The sequence below is a fragment of the Gordionus sp. m RMFG-2023 genome, chromosome 2, assembly GCF_954871325.1.
Source record: "Gordionus sp. m RMFG-2023 chromosome 2, tfGorSpeb1-WG-v2, whole genome shotgun sequence".
NCBI lineage: Eukaryota > Metazoa > Nematomorpha > Gordioida > Chordodea > Parachordodidae > Gordionus > Gordionus sp. m RMFG-2023.
In genome coordinates this window covers 2,947,415-2,970,071 of record NC_088776.1, presented here as the reverse complement: position 1 = coordinate 2,970,071, position 22,657 = coordinate 2,947,415, and the positions used below count along the sequence as shown (strand labels likewise).

Genomic DNA, 22,657 nt, shown 5'->3' with positions numbered 1-22,657 from the left:
ATAAAGACAAAATAGGGATAACTAATCACCGCAAACGCAACATATGTTTTTCATATTTTATCATAGCATTATCATCATAACGCTCCATATTTATAATAGTTTTATTTTATAATATTTCATATTATGCTTAATTTGTAATACATTAATTTAAATAAAAAGCTAAAACCAGCCATTAAAATATTTTTAAGCATTAGCCTGGGTTAAACCAAATTTATATATAAATGGGTGGGCAGGCGGATAAATATTTCCCTAAAAAATTATAAGTTGGTTTGGCGGGTTAAAAAAAATTCAAAAGAGCGAGTGAGCTTATTGGCTAAAAAAAATCGCCAATAGCGGATCTCTACTTCTTATATCTAATCTAATGCCTCATAGGCATGTTGCGCGATTTTTCTCGATCTATTTTAATAAGATTAAGTTTTAAATAAAAGACAATAAAAAAATAATATCTTTTTCTTAACCAGCGAAAAGCGAGTTCAACCTAACCAAGGATCAAATTTATCCTCCGAGTAAAGATGAAGGAAGCCCCAACAGCCAAGAAATTTGATCGGTCAGATGCTTTAAAAGATTCAAAAATTTGTAACGTTTTTTGCAAAGCTTTGATTTATGGTAATGGTAACAAAATTAATAAGCAAAAAATCCTAATTGATATGCCGCCTGACTACACCCTTTATATTTTGTTGAAAATTTTCATCTTATATGTGAGATATTTAAGTTTAATCAAGCTTCACAGAAGCCTAATATATCAACTATCCAGAAAGATAGTATATTTTAAAACTAATATATAATAACATCAAAGGACATAATTCACGTTGAAATCTATTTTTGCAAAATTTTATTAATTAAACTAGGTCACAAGGGCTGAGAGTGGTTAATTATGAAGTCATAAAAAAATTAAAATCAAGATAAAATTTGTAAATCGCCCATAAAGGTCATACTAAATAAAAGTTAATAAATACATTCGAAATAAAAATATAACACATAATAAATTATTTATCCAAATTAATATATATCTTTAAAAATTTGTCGAAAAATATTAGAAAAAAAATATAATGAATTCAAGATGTTTGTGAATTGGTTTTGTTGGGTTCGTTTTTGAGCTGATTGCTAAGAGTTAAATGCTGAGCAGACAGGGGAGGAGTTGGTTTAGACTGCATACAGGATTTAGACACCGAATCGAATAATCTTAAAAAAGGACGAAAATAAAATTATTTTAATGTATATCTATAAATATTTAGAATTGTATGTCCTGTAAATTAATTTTTTTTACAAAATTCTTATCAATCATATAAATGTCGTAAAAGTTAAAGTCAGTTTTTTTTTGAAAGAAAGAAAAAAAATGATGGAAGGAGTAGCGAAGATCAAGAAGTGGTCTTTGGTCCGGACCCATGCACTTCGACCGGAACACGGTCTTTAAAAAAACCGATCCAGACCGCGGTCATAAATATTAAAAAAACATATCCGGGATCTATCTTTTGATTGTTATTTATTTTTTAAAGTCTAATTCAATTCTTAATTATTGGGACTTTATAGTTAAAAATGCTTCTTTGACACGATCATTAATATATAAAAAATAAAATTACATAAACTTAAAACATTAATAAAAAAGTAAAAGGACAGGTCAGGGTTGCGGTCCGCTCAAAAAAGGAACGAACCGCTGTCATTGATTTCCGTTTATTTTATTATTTTTTGATGAAAGCGTTCGGTTTTTAAGTTGAATCAGGTTAACAATGTTTGTCATTGATATGATTGGTCGAATAATGATAAAATGTATATGTTTATTTAATTTCAATGACATGTATAATACCTAGACTCACGATTCGTTCATTGAAAGTGTACATCAAAATGCAAATCAGCTGGAGACGCCATCTTGGTTACAGGAGCCTAATTTATTCCTATATCTGAATGCAAACTTTATTAAAGAATTACCGGATCATCGAGATAATAAGGGAAGCAAGTTATCAATTTATAATAGTAGTTTTTAACATGATAATAATTAATATATGCGTCACCAAAATGGCGGATCCAGCTGATTTGCTTTTAACCGACGCTTAAAAAAATGCATTGTCATGAAATGAATCGTCAGTCTAGGTATTATATTATGTCATTGATTTAATTATAATTTTAATAGTTTTTTTTTTAAAATAAATAATGTTTATCGATTTCTTTTTAATGTTTATCGTTGAAAGTGAAAAAAAATAAACAAAATAAATAATTATTCATTTTTGTCGAAAAAATTCAAGTTTGAAGTTTCAAGAAGTTGAAAAAAAAAATAAGAAAAAGAAAAATAAAAATTATACATTTAAATTCCAAAAAAATAAATAATAAGTTAGATAAGTTATATCTGAGTTTTAGGTTAAAATAGAAAAGGGTTATAACTGTTTATCGCATAATAACAAGTTACTTTTCGATCTCGGGAGCGCATCTGACAAAGTCGTGTTGCCAAAAATTGAACGAAGAATTCTTGATAAGCTCGATGAAGGTTATCAAAAGTCCCCAAGGGTGGGGTCTGTTCACTATAAGCCTCTCTAATAGTACTCTGTTTTCGTAGGATTATATCACATAAATTTCAAGGAAATAGATTATTTAGTTTATATTAAAGAAGTATCCAACTATCAAGTCATTTCAGCTAAAGCGATCATCGGCCAATGTCGATTTAGAGCAAAAGAATAATTCCTCAAAATAAAATATTTTTGTTTTAGTGTTTATTCACGAAAATAAGACAGAATAAAAGATAACTCCCCTTAAGCTATCATTATCAATTTAATCCAACCTAAATTTAAGGACATGCTATATAAAAGGACCTTACGTGTGGTTGGTGGTTACTCTATATGTGACAAGAGCTCACCAATTGTTAAATCGAGCATATACTCAAATTTTCTGGAACAAGTATATGGGCTCGAGTAAAAATTTAGATTTTATTTTCTACCAATCAAATTGTAGCTAGTAGAGAAATAATATTTCTACGAATATTTTATTCATATCGCGCGAAATTACGCTTTTGCCCGGTATCGCCAATGGCTGGAAAAGTTTTGCAGGAAATGACGCCCAACCAAAATATATTTAAATTTAGAGAGAATTTATAACCTGGTGATTTGTTCCTGTATGGCCTCCGTGTTAGCCTCGGCGAATAAATGCAGCAGGATACAACTAAAATAATGGGTGTGGCTATTGGGGTACCGCAATTGATTGGCTATGGCGTTGAGAAACAGGTAGCGACCTATGGATAAGGGGGTTATCCCCCAAATTATTTAAAATAGCAATGGGGGTATTTAAAAAAAAATACCTTCCGAGTCCAAACCAACCGCTAGATTCTGAAAAATATCCATGTGGGCCGAATGGGTTATAGTCGTAAGACCCGGGGTTAGCCCCTTGTTTTGAATGGAAGATATGGCTTGCGTACCCACGTACAGAACCAAGGCGTTCAGCAAGGGGATATTGTAATGGGAACCCGCACTGGGAGCGGCCTTAATTTTGTTTTTTTATTGAGCGTAGCGCATTTTAATTTTAAAAATAACAAAATATTTTTATTAAATCAGACTCGCGCCAAAATTAGGGAATATGAATAATTAATATCAATCGCGTTACGAAGGATCAGCTGATTCATGATTCGTTACGAAATAATTTAAAAAAAAAATACTCTCAATAAAAAGAAGGTGGGGGGGGGGAAGGGAGAAATTTAGATTAATTTATATTTATAGGACAGGTGAAATACTTTTTTACCCAAAATGATACATATCATCCAATAAATAATACTTTTTTTTCTTCATTATTCATTAAAAAATAACTTAATCGAAATAATTTTATTTTTAAGCACTTATTTTTTTTTTATACAACTCATGTTTTATGACCATAAGGTATCTAAGAAATTAAAGTGTCAAAAAAAAGTTTATGGTTTTGTAACTAGTGTAAAACGAACCAACCCAATATTTTAGCCATAAATATTATATGCACACTTGGAGATTTTGCATATAGATGGAAGAAAGGTTTGGACATCTTCAATAACATTTTTTGGCTAAAATCTTTGGGTTTAGCCGTTTAACAACGTAGCGCGCAAATCACATTCCAAAACAACAATGATAAAAAAAATTACGGAAAAAAAATGTCATATTTTTTTTTAAACCTGCAAATTTGATCGAATATCTGTCAAGAATGTCACGGGACTTCTAGTCTTGAGATAAATGTCCAAACACTTGATTAATTTTTTTTTGAGGGTTAAAAAAACATCATATAAAAACCAGACAAACTTATAATCGATGGAGCGTGTGACCTCCACCGTCAATCGTTAGCGGTCTCCAAAAAATAATAAAATGAATAATTAAAATATATTTCAGATAAGAAAATACAAAAAAATTATTATGACTATTGTCTCGTCGGTATAGAAATGCTTCTAAGGAAGCAACCGAGACCCAATAATAAATAATGTAGTATAATATGTTCATTGAAGATAGAGGGCAAAGATATAAATTCACCAATAATTATCGAAAACCGATATCAACTGGGATCGGAAACCGGTATCGGTTAAAATTGAAGGTATCAATCGATGTCGATCTAATACCTATCCGCATCAGCTATTTAGTTTTGTAATTCGGATCATTATCCCAAGACGATATCTTGAGTATTTACGCAAAATCACTTCATTTTGAGACCGATTTTTAAATAGGGTCTAATTAATATTTTAGCCATCCCGAGATTTGGATAATAAATGTTCAAACCTTCGGTATCATCTACGAGAAAAATCTCAGGCTTGGGTATCATTTTTCTGGATAAAATACTTGAATTAGGGCCGTTATTTAAAAAACCGGTTCAAATGAAACAATTCTCATTAATCTTGAGAAAAATCCATTTTTGATTAAAGAAAGTAAAGATTTAGCATATAAGCAACGAATTACACTATATAACCTTCTTGAAAGCGCCTTGATTCTCGAGACTATGATCGTTGACCATGCGGCCAAAGTCCAAGTGGGGAGTCAGCTTGGGACTGTTCCCTATCTCGGGCAGCATGTCCACCTTCAGGTTGGGGGTAAAGGGGTCCGGAAGTCTCATGTCGCGGGGGAAGGCCGAAAGAATAAGGTTCCTCATTTGGACGCAGTGGGGCGGGATAGCATCGCAGAAGCCATAGTGGAAGTCGCACAAGAATTCGGGAAAATCGTGAAGTAGCACGAGAAGCAAGCGTAGGCTACCCTGTAATTGTGCGTTATTTTAATTTTAAATTTCCCAATGTCACTTTCATACAAAAAAAAAAGGTATGTAATCGATGGCACCAAAGATCCCATAGATACGAGTAACTTTTAAAAAAAAATCGATATTTTTTTTTAAAAGAAAAAATAAATTATTAACGTTGTAGAAATAAAGAAGGGATCTTGGCAAATCGACGTTCCTCAAGAATGGCGCCAAAAATTTGAACATGTCGGTCAGCAGGAGCGCGTAATAATTCCAAATCTTTGAGAGTAGAAAAAAATATAATATTAAATTAGATTATTACCTAAAAAATAAATATTAATACTTGGCAAATATAAAATACAACCCTTATATTTATATCCCATACTCGTGTTCATTTCTAGCATCCATTAAATTATACCAGAGTTGTTAAAAGATACTTTTTAAATGGATCTAGATACAGATACATCGTCTAAAATAATATCTGGATACAGATATTTTAATCAAAAATCTATCTAGATACTACAGATACAGATACCACATTTTTATATCTAGATACTAGGATTTAGATACTTGTATCTAGATCCTTCAACAACTCTGAATTATACAAGTCAAATTGGAAAGATTTAATGTGGTCTTATGGCTCTAGACTAAGATAAATGATGTATGTCAAGGCCAAGGCTTAAAATTATTTCTCAGCATAATTAATTGTACTCTGTAAAATATTTTTTTAAATATACGATATACAATCAAAACATATAATTTATCAATAGGTATAGACCACCTTGGATTGAGAAGGGTAGGTCAGGGTTTTGGCGATGAACGTGCGGTGAGCGATGAGTTCTAGCCAGGAAAAGGCGAAACCCGGAACTTCGCTAGGCCTAAGGACGTGGTACGCGTTGCTAATAAAAATGTGTGGAATAAATTAATTTTTATTAAAAACGCGAGAATATCATTATGGGGGTATTTGTGAACGGGGTAAAATAATTAAGGGGGGGGGGATGACGAGAATAGTTAAAAATCGGATTGGGAAGATTTAATTTTAAAATTACTAACCAAAATGCGGTGATTATATTGATTCCGTGAGATTCCATCAAAGCTTGCATACTCACGATCTCGGTGTAAAGCACGGAAAACAGCCGGTAAAAGGGGACCGGTTGAAACCGCCCGTTATGACTTGGCGGAAACCTGTGATGTTGAACTAGCAGACCAACGAATATTCCCAAAACCTTTTAATAGGAAGAATTTTTTTTTTTACAAAATACCCTTTGCATCGTTCAAATTAGGACGACTCTATCCGTCCAATCATCATATTTAAAAAACGCAAATACGTTTGCGATTTAATTTATCGTTTTAGATTTTTGAATATGACCAAATTTAAACGACGCTGGAAATATTTTTTTTGTTTATTTCGTTTTTATCAAGTGAGAAAGAAAGAAAGAAAGAAAGAAAGAAAGAAAGAAAGAAAGAAAGAAAGAAAGAAAGAAAGAAAGAAAGAAAGAAAGAAAGAAAGAAAGAAAGAAAGAAAGAAAGAAAGAAAGAAAGAAAGAAAGAAAGAAAGAAAGGAAAAAAAGAGAACTCATTACAGGATACTCCAAAGGAGTTTACCTCGCCAGCAGATTTCTTTCTCAAACATTTCCTCCTCTCTAAGATGACATGTTCCTGTCAAATTTATTTCTACCAAAAATTGGTTCTTAACAAGATGAAAAAGAGCAAATTTTCTCTCATACAACTGATTTGAATAAAATCATACAATTTAAATTTTTGTTTTATATTTGGTATTACAAAAAATTTAAACAATAAAAAAAAAATATTACACTGCATAAATAAATAAAAATTCGATTTAAAATTATTTTGGATTTACAAAAAAAAAAAATTACTAATATTTCCGAATAATTTAAATATTTACTAATTTGTTATTCGTCAATTTTTTTTAATAAAATTATGATTGGCTTTCTATTCCAATATTCGTAAAATTTCGATAAGCCTATTTACTAACCTTATTCATGAGGTTGACTTGGGTGCCATTGTTAAGGCTCTGGTTGGAGTGCTTGATGAGCAGCGATATTAGCTTAACATACGCGTCGATGTGCTGGTAGCAATTGTTCAGTCCCAGAACGTCCAACCGCGCGCGTTCTTCCAGTAAATTCGCGTTTTCCGTGGCCTTCCCGCTAGCGATATCGTTGTTGCTATTCTTGCGGGGATCGGGTTCTTGGAGGCTCTTGTAACAGGACTCGAGGCAGATGTCGGTACAGATGCGGAAGAAACGCGTTATCAGGTCGTCCGTTTTAAAAATGCCTTGTTGGTGCATCTTGAACAAGTATATAAAACCAAAAATTTTCGTAGATGAAATCAAAATTTCAAAATGAAGTCAAAAAAAGTTCGGTCCAGATCAATTAATCAATAAAATATGGGTCCCAAATCTGCGCGCGTATTTATTTTTTTAAAAACCTGCATCATAAAATTGGTGATGGTAGAATCGATGTCCACTCTTCTACCACAACCGGAGCCCTTTTCCCCCATCGACGCTTTGAATTCGGAGTTGGCGGCATTCGTAGAGTTAGATAGTGACCCGGGGTACAGTGGACCAGCCCCCAGGTAAAAACGATACGTTTCGAGCCATTCCTTGTATAAGAAATCGACCCGATCTCTCAAACCTACAAAAAAAATGAAAAAAAAATCAATTCATATGTTAAACATTTAGAAAATCTAATTAACAACTATTACATCGCACCCTCTAAAACGGTCGAGATTACCTATAGGGTCGTCGAATTCTTTGGCGGCGGAAACGCCGGAATGGAACATGGCAGCGTAGACCGTAATAGATAGGTCTTTATCGCTGCCCAAATTAGCGAAATCCTTGGCGGAACGGGAAGGCGAGCTACCGGTGGTCGTAATCGAGTCCAGGAATATTATGTCGGAGTGATCCGTCAAGTGGTTGAGCGTTTCGCGTAACCTTTCAACAAAAAAAAATGGGATGAATAAAATGGAGTCCCTTTTCAAGAAAAATCCTGTATCGTCCTCCCATATTTTTACGAATAAATAGGTTCGTCTCCATTTTGGATGTTGCCCTTGGGTCATTTATTCAAAAAAAAAATGAACCTAATCCTCTCTCAAAATACTTCAATTAGACCGTTAAGAAATTAATTTTTTTTATATATATCGTCTAATAAACTTATTTAAAAACTTGAATCAAGTAATTTTCAGGGAATTTCTGTACGAATCATTGAGTTATTTCTGGTAGAACCTAACCTAGATATTCGCATCCCCGGTTGTCGATAAAAAAAAACCCCCGTAAACATAAACTAAGAACTTGAGCCTAACACTCGATTTCTGGAGCAATCATCTAACTTTAGTTTCTCCTGCCCCCCCCTTTCCTTCACTCCTTTTTTCCAATGAGAATTACCGCAAATTTTTTAAAAAAAAATCAAATACTCGTAAAATAGGGGGATATTGTGCCTGGTTCCGTGGGATAAATTAGCCAGGGCATCGATCGTCTTGTAAAGATCAGAATCGGTGAGCGGATAATTTTCTCTTTCGTTCACGCAAAATTTGTTGACGAGTTTGATGACGTAACTGATGGCCTTAGCCCCGCTGCTGCTATTATTGGCATTATAAATGCCGTGGTCCATGGTATTTTCAAGACACTTTTTTGTTTTGGGAGAGGTAAAATGAATTAAATTACATACTAATAAAATGGGTTTTTAAGCTTCTTTCTAATTAGGCAAGAAAGTGTTGGATTGTTAATTAAACGTTATAGCATTTATTGAATGACTGAGAGATAGCCATTTTTATTTCGTTGCGATAATCGGCTAACTCTAATGAAAGCCATGACCCAGACCCGTAATTCTAACCGAATCGAAATTCTAGGAACTGGGCCAGGGCTGTGGTCCGGTGTCTCGGGGCTGAGACTCTAAGATCACCACTTCGTTCGAGTACACACATGTTATTAGATACAGTTATAATTGAACTATTAGACGCAATGTTGTTAAATCGTGCAGTATACTTGCGACAAAAAGGAGTCGTACATAGAAGCGTTCAGCAATCGATCGTTGTAGAGGACGGTTATTAGCTCCAGATCGAAGCCGATATCATCTTTATTTTCCACCAAATACCTTGTCGGTTTAATTATTTTTTTTAAATGCAAGACATGTATGATTATGCCGGATTGACCCCTTTAATATTATTTCTACAGAACTACTGGGGCTCAATAAGTAGCCTTTTCTCTACTTTACATAGGAAACCAAAAGCGTGAAGTAGCATATTATACAAGACGGCCGATGTAATTCTTTTATAAAAAAGGTAATAATCTTTAAATTTCACATTTTTACCCTTTTAATCTGATTTGATCTGGTTGATATCACCCTAAAAATCAACAGTTCTCTAGTATTGTAAAATCGCTACCTTTTGAGCCCATTTTTTAATCCACAAAAATAATTTCGAGCGAACCTAAAAATTCGACTCATATGATAGCATAACGTTCGAACATCTGTTAGCGAAATCTAGAAGCGCGGGTAAAAAATTTTTGTCAAAAATATTAGGTTCGCCAGCTTACAAAAATAGGCTCATAGTGGAACGATTTTTACTACACTCTGATTGACTCAGATATATATAAAAAACTAACTTGGTGACGTGCTTGTTAACCCACTGGGGTCCGAAGGTTCTAGGGTCTTGCAGCGTCTTGAGAACCAAAACGTGAGCATCCCTCAACTTAGCTAGCGATTCATCGTGCTTGCCCTGAAGTCTCGCGGAGCTGTTACAACATTGGACCAGACCGTCAATGCACTTGATAAATAAAAAAAATATATATATAATAACCGGACATGCCTGGTCCACACAAAGTGCGACTTGGGCGGACCGAATCTTAACCGACCTAACGCGTGAAAATAGGTCCGATGTGGTGCTCTACTATTTTAACATAAAAGTGTTTTAAATTTTCTGGTTATGTGCTCGATGCGAACTCAGCCAGTGAAAAATAGGTAAGAGTTTTCGATCTGAAAAAGAATCTAGAGAATGGTCACGTCTATAACAAAATCATATGGGAAAACAAAATGGCATGTCACGGGCTGATTTGTAACAGCTTGGTTTCTAAATACGCTTAACATTTTATATTTTTGTAACATAATTTTTAACAATTTATTTCCATTTTTCATAGGTCTATAAGACTTTTTAGCCCCCTTAATCTCATCCAAAAAGTTGGTTTGGGAAAAAATATTAATTTCATATTACTCAATAGCTACTCAAGTTGTCCATTTTTTGAATATACAACTAGTCAAAAAAAAAATAAAGAAAAAAAATGTGATTTGTAAACTTTGTGAATAAGGTTTTGAATGCCGGCCATGGCAGAATTACTGAGCTTACTGCCAGGTTCATTAATGTTGGAAAAGTCCTTCATCCCGGTTAATCCAGATGCTAGATTCCTTATCACGAGGGATAGCTGTATGACCGATCTAAGAGGAGCAGATGTGTAAAGACGGTTGGGACTTGTGTACTTTATATATATATAAAATAATTGTATAGAAGTTATAGAGTCGTCTTTAAAGTATAGACTTAATAGCCAAAAAAAACGAGAATAAAACACAAAAAAAAATAGCAATGCCACCAAATATTTAAAATAAAAGATCCTGAACCAAAATACTTTTTTTAGCCTATACCAAAAAGCAATTAAGCCGACCTAGGATCAGGGCCCCTTTCCTAAAACGATTTCAAATGTTGATTAGTAAGTATCATCCTATCTTTTATCATCGAAAGCATTCGTACCCATTTTTAATGGCACGGGGTTAAAAAGAAACTTTTATTTAGACAAAAAAAACGCCAGGAAATGTAAAAAAAACTGGTTATACTTAAAATCTGGGGATATTTCCCATTAAAGATTGAAATTAGTGTTGTAAAAAGGTTCGTTTTAAACCAATTTTTTTTTTAAAACGGCTAACTCAATATTTTTATCCACAAAAATATTACGTAAGCATGAAGATTTTCCCCATAGATGGGTACAAAAACAAAGGTTTATACATCTATTAGCGAAATCTCGCGGCTAACGCAACAATATTATTCTGGCTAAAATATTGAGTTAGCCGTTTTAAAAAATCGACTCAAATTGAGCCGTTCAAAAAACACTAGAAAGAAAGAAAGAAAGAAAGAAAGAAAGAAAGAAGAGATGGCGCAATGTAAAAAATAAAAAATTGAAATATCAAAATCAAAAAAAAAAAACTTGTATTTTTTTTTTCATACCTAACCCTAACCCCGTTGTTAAATAGTTCTGATTCGGGTCGGTTTTAAAGAAAATGGCCCGATCAAGATTTTAGCCCAGAGAATAATATTGTGCAAACCTCGAAATTTGGCAAACAGCTGTTCAAACATTTGTAGCCATCTTGTGAGCACGAATCTCCTTGGTTATAATCTTTAATAGGGCTTTTTTTTAACAATGCTACCTCTAACACTATACGCTTTAAAAGGAGAGATTTTTTTTTTAAAAAACCTCGGATATGGCATCGCTCTGAATACCCATGTGACTTAGTCGTTTATCGAGCTCGTCGCTCAGCTTGACCAATATACCGGACGGGGCAGGATGGGCCCTAAGAAGGTAGGCGTTCTCTGGCTCGTTTGGGCGGGTGTCTAGGAACTGCGAACACGGCAAAATGAAAAAATTAATATAATGTTTTTTTCCTAATTGTTCTGGAAGATTCTAATATTCTATTTTTAAAAATGTAGGTTAATATTTAAAAATTATAAAGTAGTTGGGATTACCTTACACTTACACGGGAAAGCGGGTTTAAATACGGGTCGGAAAAAAAGAGATTTTGCAGGGCTCTAGTACTAATATATATAAATAAAAAGGGTAACGATATTATGTAACGGCGTTACATTTGTGGGGGAAAAAAAATAACGTCGATAAAAAAAAGTTATCCGATTAATTTTACCCCGGGCATGGCACTAGCTTGCGACGATTTCTGTGGCGGCCCGTTGTTGAAAGACGAGGTCGCGTTTGAAAGGGAGCTGTTGGAAAGGAACCCGGGAATATTGCGGGAAAATACGTCGTAAACCAGGGATTGGTTGGGGCTAGCTCCGCCCATCTTTCCAGATAATGAATAAAAGAAAATTTAGTTGGCAACGTTAAGAATCGATAGTGATTTATCTAAATGGGAGGAGGATAATGGGAGTGATCAGAAGACGTGGGGGGCGTGAAACGGTCTTCCAAGCCGAGACTTGGGGCGGGCGATAGAAGGGTTAGATGATCGCGATAACGGAATCCGTTAAGGGACCTGAGCTTAAATATTTGACCCTTTTCACATTTACGCAAACAGGAGTGATCATCCATATAATTTCTCTTTGAACACATACTTACCAGGTTGTGGTAATTAGGATTTTATTAAGTTTACTAATGATTATATATATATGGATATTTTGTTACATGTTTTATAATGCTGATAAATATAATAATTATATACGATAATTTCCTAATATTTGTTATATACACTTATCCATTCTGTTTGTTTCCGTCATACCATTAACAATATATAAAGTGGAGTAAAAGCCAATGTGTATATATCAGAAGACAAATGAGTATACCTAATAAACTCATGGAAGAAGGAAGAAGTTCCAAGGCCTCAAGAAGCGATAACAAGGTTGCGAGATATTGAAGATAATAAAAAAATCGGATTATCTTGAAATTAAAATACTACAAGAAATTGGACTTGCACGAAAAAATGCTTCTGTTAATAGAAGAAACGTGTTACCTAGCTCTTATAAGATTTTCTTGGTTGAATGCAAAGAGAAACAATAGCGCAAAGAATCTTTCCTTTTCTTACGATGGCTCTTATCATATCTTACGATACTATTGGCCCAACTCCATCTTTGCAATCGGATTTCCTCCCTGAATCCAGATAATTTCGACCCCATCTAACTTACTAACAATGAGCGAAAGAATTTTGAAGGACCCTGAAGCAAATTTGTATGATAGGTACAAAGCTCTTTTCACTCTCAAGGACATTGGGACTGATGATGCAGTTGAAATAAGCACAGGTTTTAGCCGATCATAAAAATAGTCAGTCTTACTTATTAAAGCACGAGCTAGCCTTCGTTATGGGTCGACTTTTTGCCACTAAAAGAAAGGCTTAGCGATAAAACGGGAGCATTGTATGGTTAGACACGAATGCGCTGAAGCCATAGGATCTATCATTGGATCCAGAAATGCAAATCCAGCTTCCTGGTGGAACTAACGAAAATATTTAAAATTTCTCAATTATTCATCGGGACGTTAATGATCAAATCGGGGAAGATGGCGCAAATCAGAGAGGAAATATTGATAAAATAATCGCCATTTTGAGTGAAAATTGATTGAGAATCGAGCTAGCTCGATGAGCAACATGAGTGGGCTGAATTTGTTCCAGAACTTTTAGGTCGCTCACGTGTTTATTTGCAACTACAATTAAAAGAAACTGTTAATTTTTAATTCAAAGACGAGAGGAGTTTTTATTCATAATGGCACAAAAATACTCTATTAGGAACAAATTTTACGGATGTTAAAATGTTAACAGAATTGATACAGGAGTTGGCAGAATATTGTAGATATGGTGCTGGCTGAACATCCAAAAACTTAACAGCAGCCAACCAAGAAATAAGATCTTATGTTAGAAGTTTTCCTGAATCTATAGTAAATTGTGCTCGGAATGATTTTTTTTAGAAGAGTGAACCCAAATATTAAACCTGGCTACAAAATAGGAAGATTGTTTCTGAATAAGAATATTTAAAGTACGATATAAAAAATCTCAGGATGAATGCTGATTGACAAAACTACTGGTCAAATTTTAGAAACTCCAATCTATGATGTAATTCCTCCCTATGGTGATGGTGAAAGATGGTCATCGCAATTGTTTTACAATAGCAGGAATGAAGATGGTTCTCCAGCGGAAAAATTTTTGTGAGGAAGGACATTTTTAATGCTGGATTCGTTAAAGGAAGGAGAAAATGAAAAGGTTGGATGTGTAGTGAAATCTAGTAAATTTTTCCTGGGACAAGAAATACGTATTTTTTTAATGTTCAAGGAAAAATTCAAATGGACCATGGGAAAGGTGGGAGAAATAATTGGCAATGTCAAATACATGGTTAAAGATGACAATGGAATAGTATACTGTAGACATCAAGATCGATTGGGGCCAAGAGAGTAATGTAAAGGAGGGGAGATGTTGTAATTAGGAGTGTATGAGAGAGAGATATGGTGATTGATGTTGGAGAGTGTTGTGTATTTTGAAAAATGAATAACGTTTTTTGAATAGTATGTTCGAAGGAAAAGGGAAAATGAAAGATATTATAATATTTTTTTTATACGATAAAAAAAAAGTTTTTGGATTTAATTACAAATTAAATAAAATAATTGTATATTTTTTATACGAAAGTTTTGAATTTAATTTTAAATTTGAATAAAGAAATAATTAATATTTTGGTACGGAAAATTATTATATTGGAATTCCGCCCGCGGAACCATAAATTCCACATTCCATTATAACTAAGATATAATAATTTGCTGGCAAAACCCGGGATTCGAACCCGGATCTGCTGCTTGGAAGGCAAGATCCATCGATATTGATGTTCCGGTGGGAGATCAAGACACAATGGCTCGATAACGATACTCCATCGATATTGATGTTCCGGTGGGAGATCAAGGCACAATGAACTCGATAGCGATACTCCGGTCAGAGATCCATCGATATTGATTCTCCGGTGGGAGATCATTATCTAGGAAAATGATATTGATACTCTAGGCGTGATCAACTTACCAAGGCAGCTTATCTAGATGCCCTTTTGAGAGATCGAAATGTTAATTGGGGAGAGGTCGTGTATGTCTCTAGGAGATATAGTTTTCCTATCAATCAATGAAAGGGAATATAATACTCAGGGTAATATGAAAGTAGGGGATGAGGTTAAAATTAGTAGTAAGGGTATAAAAGTAATGAAAGATTTTGTATGTTGGGAATTGGAAGGAGGTACTAAATGATAATACTTTTAGTATGCCAGATAATGAAACTTTTGCCATGGAAACATTAAAAGGTAAGATAGCGTACTTCAATTCTCAGGGCAACTGTGGCGAGGAAAAATTCTTAAATATAGATGACAGAATAAAGGGGATATATGGGGAACAACTACGAAGGATTAGTGACGATAATACAAATAAATATAATGGGGGAGACAAATTACCAAAAGGAGAAGATAATATCGAACATAATGTAACAGTAAAAACATATCCTTATATTTTAAATATGTCTTTGGCTGAAAAATTAAATTTCAAGAGTTGGCCATATTTTATAAATGAATTTTACCAATTTAATGAATAATACAACTCTACTTCTTTTTTTATGCAAATTAAACAACATTTTGATAGTTTTAATAACGTTTTCATCTGGCAAAACACTTTGTACCCAACAATCTACAATATCCTTTACGCATAATATCCTACCATGGTAATGTGTGCCCATCTTTTCGGGATTGCTTTTAGTTTTTACAAAGAAATTTTTTGGGAACATCTTGAGCTATAGCCCTTTTCTTTATAGACGCACAATGGATATTTGATAGATAAAGTAGAGACATAGTGCTTGCTAAAGGATTAGGATCTTTCAAACACTTTGACGATTTCTCTATTAATTTTAAGTTACTCCGTGTGTTTTCCCTTAAAATAATTATTGTTATTCTTCCTGGTGTTGATGATGTTGTCGCATGCTAACAAAAGGATATCTCTTGAAATTTAATTTTTCAGCCGAAGACATATTCAAAAATATGAGGATATGTCTTTACTGTTACATTATGTTTGATATTATCTTCTCCTTTTGGTAATTTGTCTCTCTCATTATACTTATTTGTATTATTGTCTCACTAATCCTTTGTAACTGTTCCTCATATATCCCCTTTATTCTGTCTAGTGTTGTTAAACCACCTAATTTTGGTCAACTATAAAACAGCGTGGCCATGTTTTTAATAAACATATTCGAATCAATTTTCAAGCTGAGACTCAACTTAGGCTAAAGGTTTGACTAAGCCACAATAGAAATGGTCTCAAAGTTAGGTAATTTAACAACACAACTGCCATCTATATTTAAGAAATTTTCCCCGACACAATTGTCCTGAGGATTGAAATAAGCTATATTATCTTTTAATGTTTCCATGGAAAAAGTTTCATTATCTGGCATTAGAGAACTGCACGGGCTGTCCGTAGCCCGACCCGTCCCGAAAATAAATAATATTATTAATATCTTAAATAGTCAGTGTAATTTATAATATTAATTATAAAATCATATCATTTAATATTTATCACATTTTAGGATTAAAATGTCAATCATATTAACATGTCATGTCATTATTAATTATTATTTTATAAACCTAACAACCGGATACCAAACTATTTTATCACTAAATTGTGTGTTTCCCGTGAATTACAGGATAAGACATATTTTATGTACTAAAGATAAGTTTTATTCATTATTTATTATTTATCTAGCCTATACATTGTCTTTTTTAACATTTGTTTTAAAAAATTTCCATATAAAATTTAAGATTGGGATTTGATTCAGGGGAACTTATTTCTATAATTTAAATTTCACTACCATAAATGTTAATCATCCTAGAAATTAAAAAAATATTATATAAAATTGGTAATGATATTCTAAGTTACATTTATATATAAAATATAATCTTTACTTATTTCGTTTTGTTATTATTTTTTTTTATCTATCTACCTTAATATGAGTTGTAAATTTTCCAGCTAATTTTGGTTGTCAATATTTTAAAATATGGCAGAAAAAAATTAGGAAATTAATATAAGATTCTCAAAGAAAATAAGATGTATACTGTGATATGTAAAATTTAAAACATGAATATTAAAAGAATCTGTATCTGTATCTTTTGTCAAGAAAATGAAAAAGATACAAGATTCTTTTCAGAATTAAGGATCTTAGATACAGATATTAGTATTTTATTAAAAATGTCAAAATACACTGAGTACAAGATATAAAGGGATCTTGTATCATATATCTTAGATACAAGTATTTGCAGTACTGCCCAACTCTGTTTATTTCAATCTAATTGATTAAAGTCATTTTAAATATTTTTTTTAGATTTTAGACACAGCCATATTAAAAAAATTATCTCAATGGATGCAAAATTAAAAAGAATTGGTGAAAAGATTAAGATAAAAGAGTATGAAGTAAGGGAGAATCTTAATGGAAAATCCGATGTATGGAAGAAATTTTCATTTATATATGATGAAAATAAAGAAAAGCTTAATAATGTCATTTGTATTATATGCAAATTTATTTATGTATATAATTCAATAACAACAGGTTAGATATTTATACATAAAATATGATCTTATTAAATTATTTTAGGCACAAATCAACTTAAAAGACATAAATGTGTATATACAAATACAAGTACAACAGCAGAGAGTAAAAAGACACAATTAACAATTGATAGTCTTTTAGGTACTGATCCGAAAAAACTCAAAAGTTGTACAAAATTGAAAAATGAGTGCACAAAGGTGCTTACTATGTTTTGTGGACGTGATTTGAGATCATTTGATACAATTCATGGGGAAGGCTTTGTTGATTGTTGCCAATATTTTGCCAAAATTGGTTCAATATATAGAAATATTGATGTTAAAAGCATCATTCCAAATCCTACTACAATTTCTAGAAATTTAGTAGATACTGCTGATGGTATCCGCAATAAATTATTTCCTATATTAAACTCATATATGAAAAAGGGTCGATGTGAAGGTAACAAATTTATGAAAATATGGTTAAATTATTAATAATTTTTTAGAGCCACCACAGACCTTTGGACTGATGATTATAAAAAAATATCATATGTAACTCTAACAATTCATTTTATAAATAATTCCTGGAAACTAAATAAAATTGTATTGTTTACATGAAAATTTAAAGAGGAAAAAAAGACAGGGGAAAATATCAAAAAGGAAATTATTAGAAATTTCACCTTGTTAGGTATTGATTTCATTAAAAATAATAAAAATCCATGTATTCTTTGTATCAGGATACAGCAGGGCCTATTTATCGGAAATTCCAATTATTACCGACCAAGGAGCTAATATGATTAAAGCTTTTGAAAATCATAAGCGTTTAAATTGTGCTTCTCATCTATTAAATACAGTATTGAGAAATACTTTTGATAACAAAAATATTGAATCTTGTTCGGAGATAAATCAATGTTTTAATGACTGTAAAAGTTTAGTAACGTATATGAAACAGAGTGGGTATGTTAAATTAACTTTTTATTAAAATATATCATTACATTTTAGATTAGTTAATCGCCTCGAAAAAACTCTCCACATGTGTGTTGAGACTAGGTGGAATAGTAGGTTGAATATGATTGAATCGATCTTTAATCAATATAATGACACATTAGAAATCCTCAATTCCAGAGGAGAGTCGATTAGACTTGAAAATATTGATTTTGAAATGATGAGGGATCTGATCAAGTTTCTGACGCCTTTTAAAATTGCGAGTGATGAACTTGAGAGTGAGTTAAAACCTACTATTCACAAAGTTATTTTATGCTATCATAAAATATTGAATTTTTTAGCTAATCCTAGCTTAAACTATCAGCTAAACCAGCTTTCATTAAGATGCCGGGAAATATTGGTGGATAAATTTAAAATAGATTTATTCCAGCAAATTTCGACGTTTTTGTGCCCAAAATTTCGGGATATGAAAATGTTATCCCGGGAACATTATAAAGATTTGTGTCAACATACCAACACGTTGATTAACGCAGAGAAAATCAACAGAGATGTGATTGAGCAAAAGTCTTTAAACAACTCACCATCTAACTCGTGCTCAACCGATAGAGTAGTAAAATATTAAATTAATAATAAAATTATTTATTAAAAAATAATAAAGTAAATATATATCTAAATATTATTAATGAATATTTTTTTCTTAAGAAACTACGGAGGTGGTAGATACGTTTTTGGACTAGTGTTGTTAAACAGCTCGTTTTGAGCCGATTTTTAAAAACGGCTAACTAGATATTTTAGCCAGAAAAATATAGCCTAAGCCTCGAGATTTCGCTTATAGATGTCCAAACCTATGTTCCTTCTACAAACAAAATCTTCAGGCTTGCGTAATATTATTCTAGGTGAAATACTGAGTTAGCCGTTTCTAAAAATCGGCTCAAAACGAGCCGTTTAACAACACTATTTTCGACTTCTCTCTATGGGAGGCTGACAATGCGTATTCTGATGCTAGCGCCGAAGTTGACGAGCTAAAAAAATACCTAGATCCGAAATTAGGTATTGATGACGATAATATTTTAAAATGGTGAAAAACAAACCATTATGAGTTTCCAAATTTAAGTATTTTAGCTCTTAAATTCCTGGATATCCCTGCTTCGTCGGCTAGCAGCGAAAGGGCGTTTTCAGCTGCTGGTAGGGCCTTTGAGGAGAGAAGGTCTCGATTATAACAAGCCAGATAAACTGGACGTCTCTTTATTTATATATCATAATTATTCACTTTGTGAAAATTTTGATAATGATATTGATGAGGTCAATATAATATAATAATGTTCATTATATTTTTATATATATTTATTAACTTTTATATCATATCTATATTCGCATAAATGATGCTTATTGTATTATTATAATCGTTATAATTCTTAAATTCGCTTGTACATTAATCGTTTTATAATATTTTTTACAAATTTAATAAAATGCAACTTAATATATATCTTGAATAGATTATGGCCGTCAAATAAACTTTTATTTAAGGTGGCTGAACTGAATAAATACACATAAATTTTTTTTGGTTATTATAATATTAAAACTTAAATTGCAAAATTTTATTCGGGTCGGGCTCGGGTCGGGTTGGACTAAAAAATGTGTGCTCGGGTCGGGCTCGGACAAAAAAAAATTTTAAATTCGGGCTCGGGTCGCGAAAAAATTACTTTGCAGTTCTCTATCTGGCATACTAAAATTATTTTATTATTATTTAGTACCTCCTTCAATTCCGAACATACAAAGTCTTTCATTACTTTTATACCCTTATTACTAATTTTAACCTCATCTTCTACTTTCATAATTACCTCGATTATTATCTCCCTTATACAATTTATTTGCACAAGTATATCTCGTAAAACCATTGATATTATAATTCTCCACTTTTATTTTATCAATTTCATTAATCTTACATTTATTATCCTCCTTATTAATACGATTTTTAACATGTTCATCGTCAATATATATTTTTTAAATATTATTATAATTATTATTTCCCTTTATCTTCCCTATCCCTACGATTTTTAACATATTCATCGATAACATATTCCTTAATAATATTACCATTATTCACACAATTTTTACAAAACTTCTCTTTACTATTTTGTACCTTAAATAAGTTCCACCATGCATTACTTGGACCTAAAATCTTAATATTATCCCATCCTAATATCGGTATGATGTGGAGCAATTCATAAGCCGAAAGAAAGATTTGAGCTTACTTCTAGATCAACGTTGTAGATATCAACGATAATTCCCCTCATTTTTTGGATTCCTTTAACCAAATCGTCAAAGAGTACCGATTTAGTGCAATGGAAGGGCCTATACAAAGTAATAAATCTATTGCGCAAATAACTGCTATCGATCCCAGTGTTGCGGACAAACTGACCTTTTATTTAAGAGGCAACCCCTCTAATCACTTCTTAATAAGAAATGATGGCTCTTTATATGTGGCCAGCTCACATGGTTTGGCTTTGGGCCATGAAAAAGTTTCATCTTATAACCTAAGCCTATCCGTTACGGACGGTTTGCATATCGCCTATGCTAACTTACTCATAATTGATACCCGAGAATATCCCTTCAGTCTTACGTTGGTATGATACAAGCTAGCGATGTTTATTTCACCAGCGTAGGCAAATTAGCCTATCATATCGTTCATTCTAACAGAAGCTCTCATATCGTGAACATAGATCGCAATCAAGGTCTCATCACGATAATCAGTCCCGGGTTAGACCGGGAAAATATCCCTCACTATAGCTACACAGTTAAGGTCATGGATCAGGGCTCCCTGTTTTGCCTGACTAAATTAGTTATCAATATTTTAGTGAATTACAACCCTCCACTATTCATACTATCGTCAGCCAAGGTCACCGCCATGGACCGCGATACAAGGCAAGTAATCTTCCATTTCGAAGATCAGAATGAAGACTTAAGCAGCGACAAATTGGCATACGGGATTTTGAGTTAAAATTATACCCGAATAACCATTTTTTGATAGCTTCACTTTAAACGTGGCCGTTTTTGACGGACATTTTTATGATTTCGCTGTTTTAACTCTCAGTTATAACCGGACCACTAGAGATAGACCTTTCATGTTGAAAGACTTTTACAGTTTTATTGATTTGGAAGTCTTGAAACGTGGTGACGAGAATTTAGACCCGAATAACTTTTATGGAATCTTTAGGAACCCTAACTTTCAAACAAACGCTTTACATTAACGGAAATATAGTATCACCGACTCTTTTGGGAAGAGTATATATTCGGAATCATTTAACGCGCTTATTGGCTTACTCAACTAACCCCAGCCTTCAGTACAAACTCATATCTAACTATGGCGAGATAAATTTTCCAATCGTTGCTTCATCTACCAACGGAGACTATTCAGCTTTTTTATATGACTCACGGTTTCTTTAATGTCTCCTTTTTTTGTCATTAGATGTACTCATAAATATGGCTCCTTCACCAGTATATCTGTTTGGAACCTTGAAATTGGTCATCTTGAACTGAACCGAGAAGCTCGAAAGACCTAATTTCATCGTCAAGTATTACAACGTGGACTTTAAAAGCAAACTCATGGTAGGCGGAACCGAACTGTAGAGGCTCGTACCGTTACCCCATTTAAACCCTTCCCGCTTGGAGTACCTGGTATTGACAAATACAACAAATTTATTTGCCGTCATCATTTCATTTGGAGAGATGGGAGGATACAGATAAGACTAGTGGGGTTATTAGGCTCAAGAGGAGCTGGAAGGAATGTTTCCATCAAGGGTGAACGAAAGGAAGGTCCTTCGACATTAGCTTCACTGCCAGAATTCGGGATAGGCGCAATGTGTTGAATTTTAACGATATACCGATTACTGTGTCCGTTAAAGATGTTTTGGAACCCTTTTACCACTATATGATTCTAGAAGACTCCATCATAGGTCATATCTCGTCTATTGCCTCAAACGAATCTAGTGTTTCTTCTGTTGGCGCAAATTACTCTTATTTCTTGGTTTCAGGCTTTATCGAATCCTATGGTTCTTCACAGGGCGATCTTAAGGTAAATCCATCAGGCCCAGGTTTAGATCGGTCAAAAATTCAGGAATACCTATTCCAAGTTGGTGTAATTAGGCACTATGATAAAATCAGTCTCAAACGGTATTGCAATGTGTTGGTGACGGTCAAGATTTCCACGGATCCTAAGCTAGTTTTTGACTGCGAGAGAATTTCAATAGT

General features: G+C 33.1%; 1 protein-coding gene across 3 annotated transcripts in view; it reads right to left on the bottom strand.

Annotated features, from left to right (window-relative positions):
• Nucleotides 1-856: 856 nt before the first annotated feature.
• The window catches only part of LOC135925196 (CCR4-NOT transcription complex subunit 1-like), a 55,765-nt gene continuing 33,964 nt past the window's right edge, over nucleotides 857-22,657 (bottom strand). For all 3 annotated transcript variants that reach the window (XM_065460410.1, XM_065460412.1, XM_065460411.1), the window contains exons 38-55: nucleotides 12,078-12,230; nucleotides 11,636-11,779; nucleotides 10,469-10,648; nucleotides 9,782-9,942; nucleotides 9,164-9,272; nucleotides 8,593-8,804; nucleotides 7,914-8,113; nucleotides 7,609-7,814; nucleotides 7,157-7,468; nucleotides 6,214-6,386; nucleotides 5,942-6,059; nucleotides 5,338-5,439; nucleotides 4,900-5,181; nucleotides 4,121-4,189; nucleotides 3,284-3,464; nucleotides 3,085-3,217; nucleotides 2,402-2,536; nucleotides 857-1,182 (exon numbers count right to left, since the gene is read on the bottom strand). In XM_065460410.1, the coding sequence (XP_065316482.1) occupies nucleotides 1,056-1,182; nucleotides 2,402-2,536; nucleotides 3,085-3,217; nucleotides 3,284-3,464; nucleotides 4,121-4,189; nucleotides 4,900-5,181; nucleotides 5,338-5,439; nucleotides 5,942-6,059; nucleotides 6,214-6,386; nucleotides 7,157-7,468; nucleotides 7,609-7,814; nucleotides 7,914-8,113; nucleotides 8,593-8,804; nucleotides 9,164-9,272; nucleotides 9,782-9,942; nucleotides 10,469-10,648; nucleotides 11,636-11,779; nucleotides 12,078-12,230 (2,997 nt within the window). In that variant the 3' untranslated portion in view covers nucleotides 857-1,055. The remainder of the gene's footprint in view (nucleotides 1,183-2,401; nucleotides 2,537-3,084; nucleotides 3,218-3,283; nucleotides 3,465-4,120; nucleotides 4,190-4,899; nucleotides 5,182-5,337; nucleotides 5,440-5,941; nucleotides 6,060-6,213; nucleotides 6,387-7,156; nucleotides 7,469-7,608; nucleotides 7,815-7,913; nucleotides 8,114-8,592; nucleotides 8,805-9,163; nucleotides 9,273-9,781; nucleotides 9,943-10,468; nucleotides 10,649-11,635; nucleotides 11,780-12,077; nucleotides 12,231-22,657) is intronic.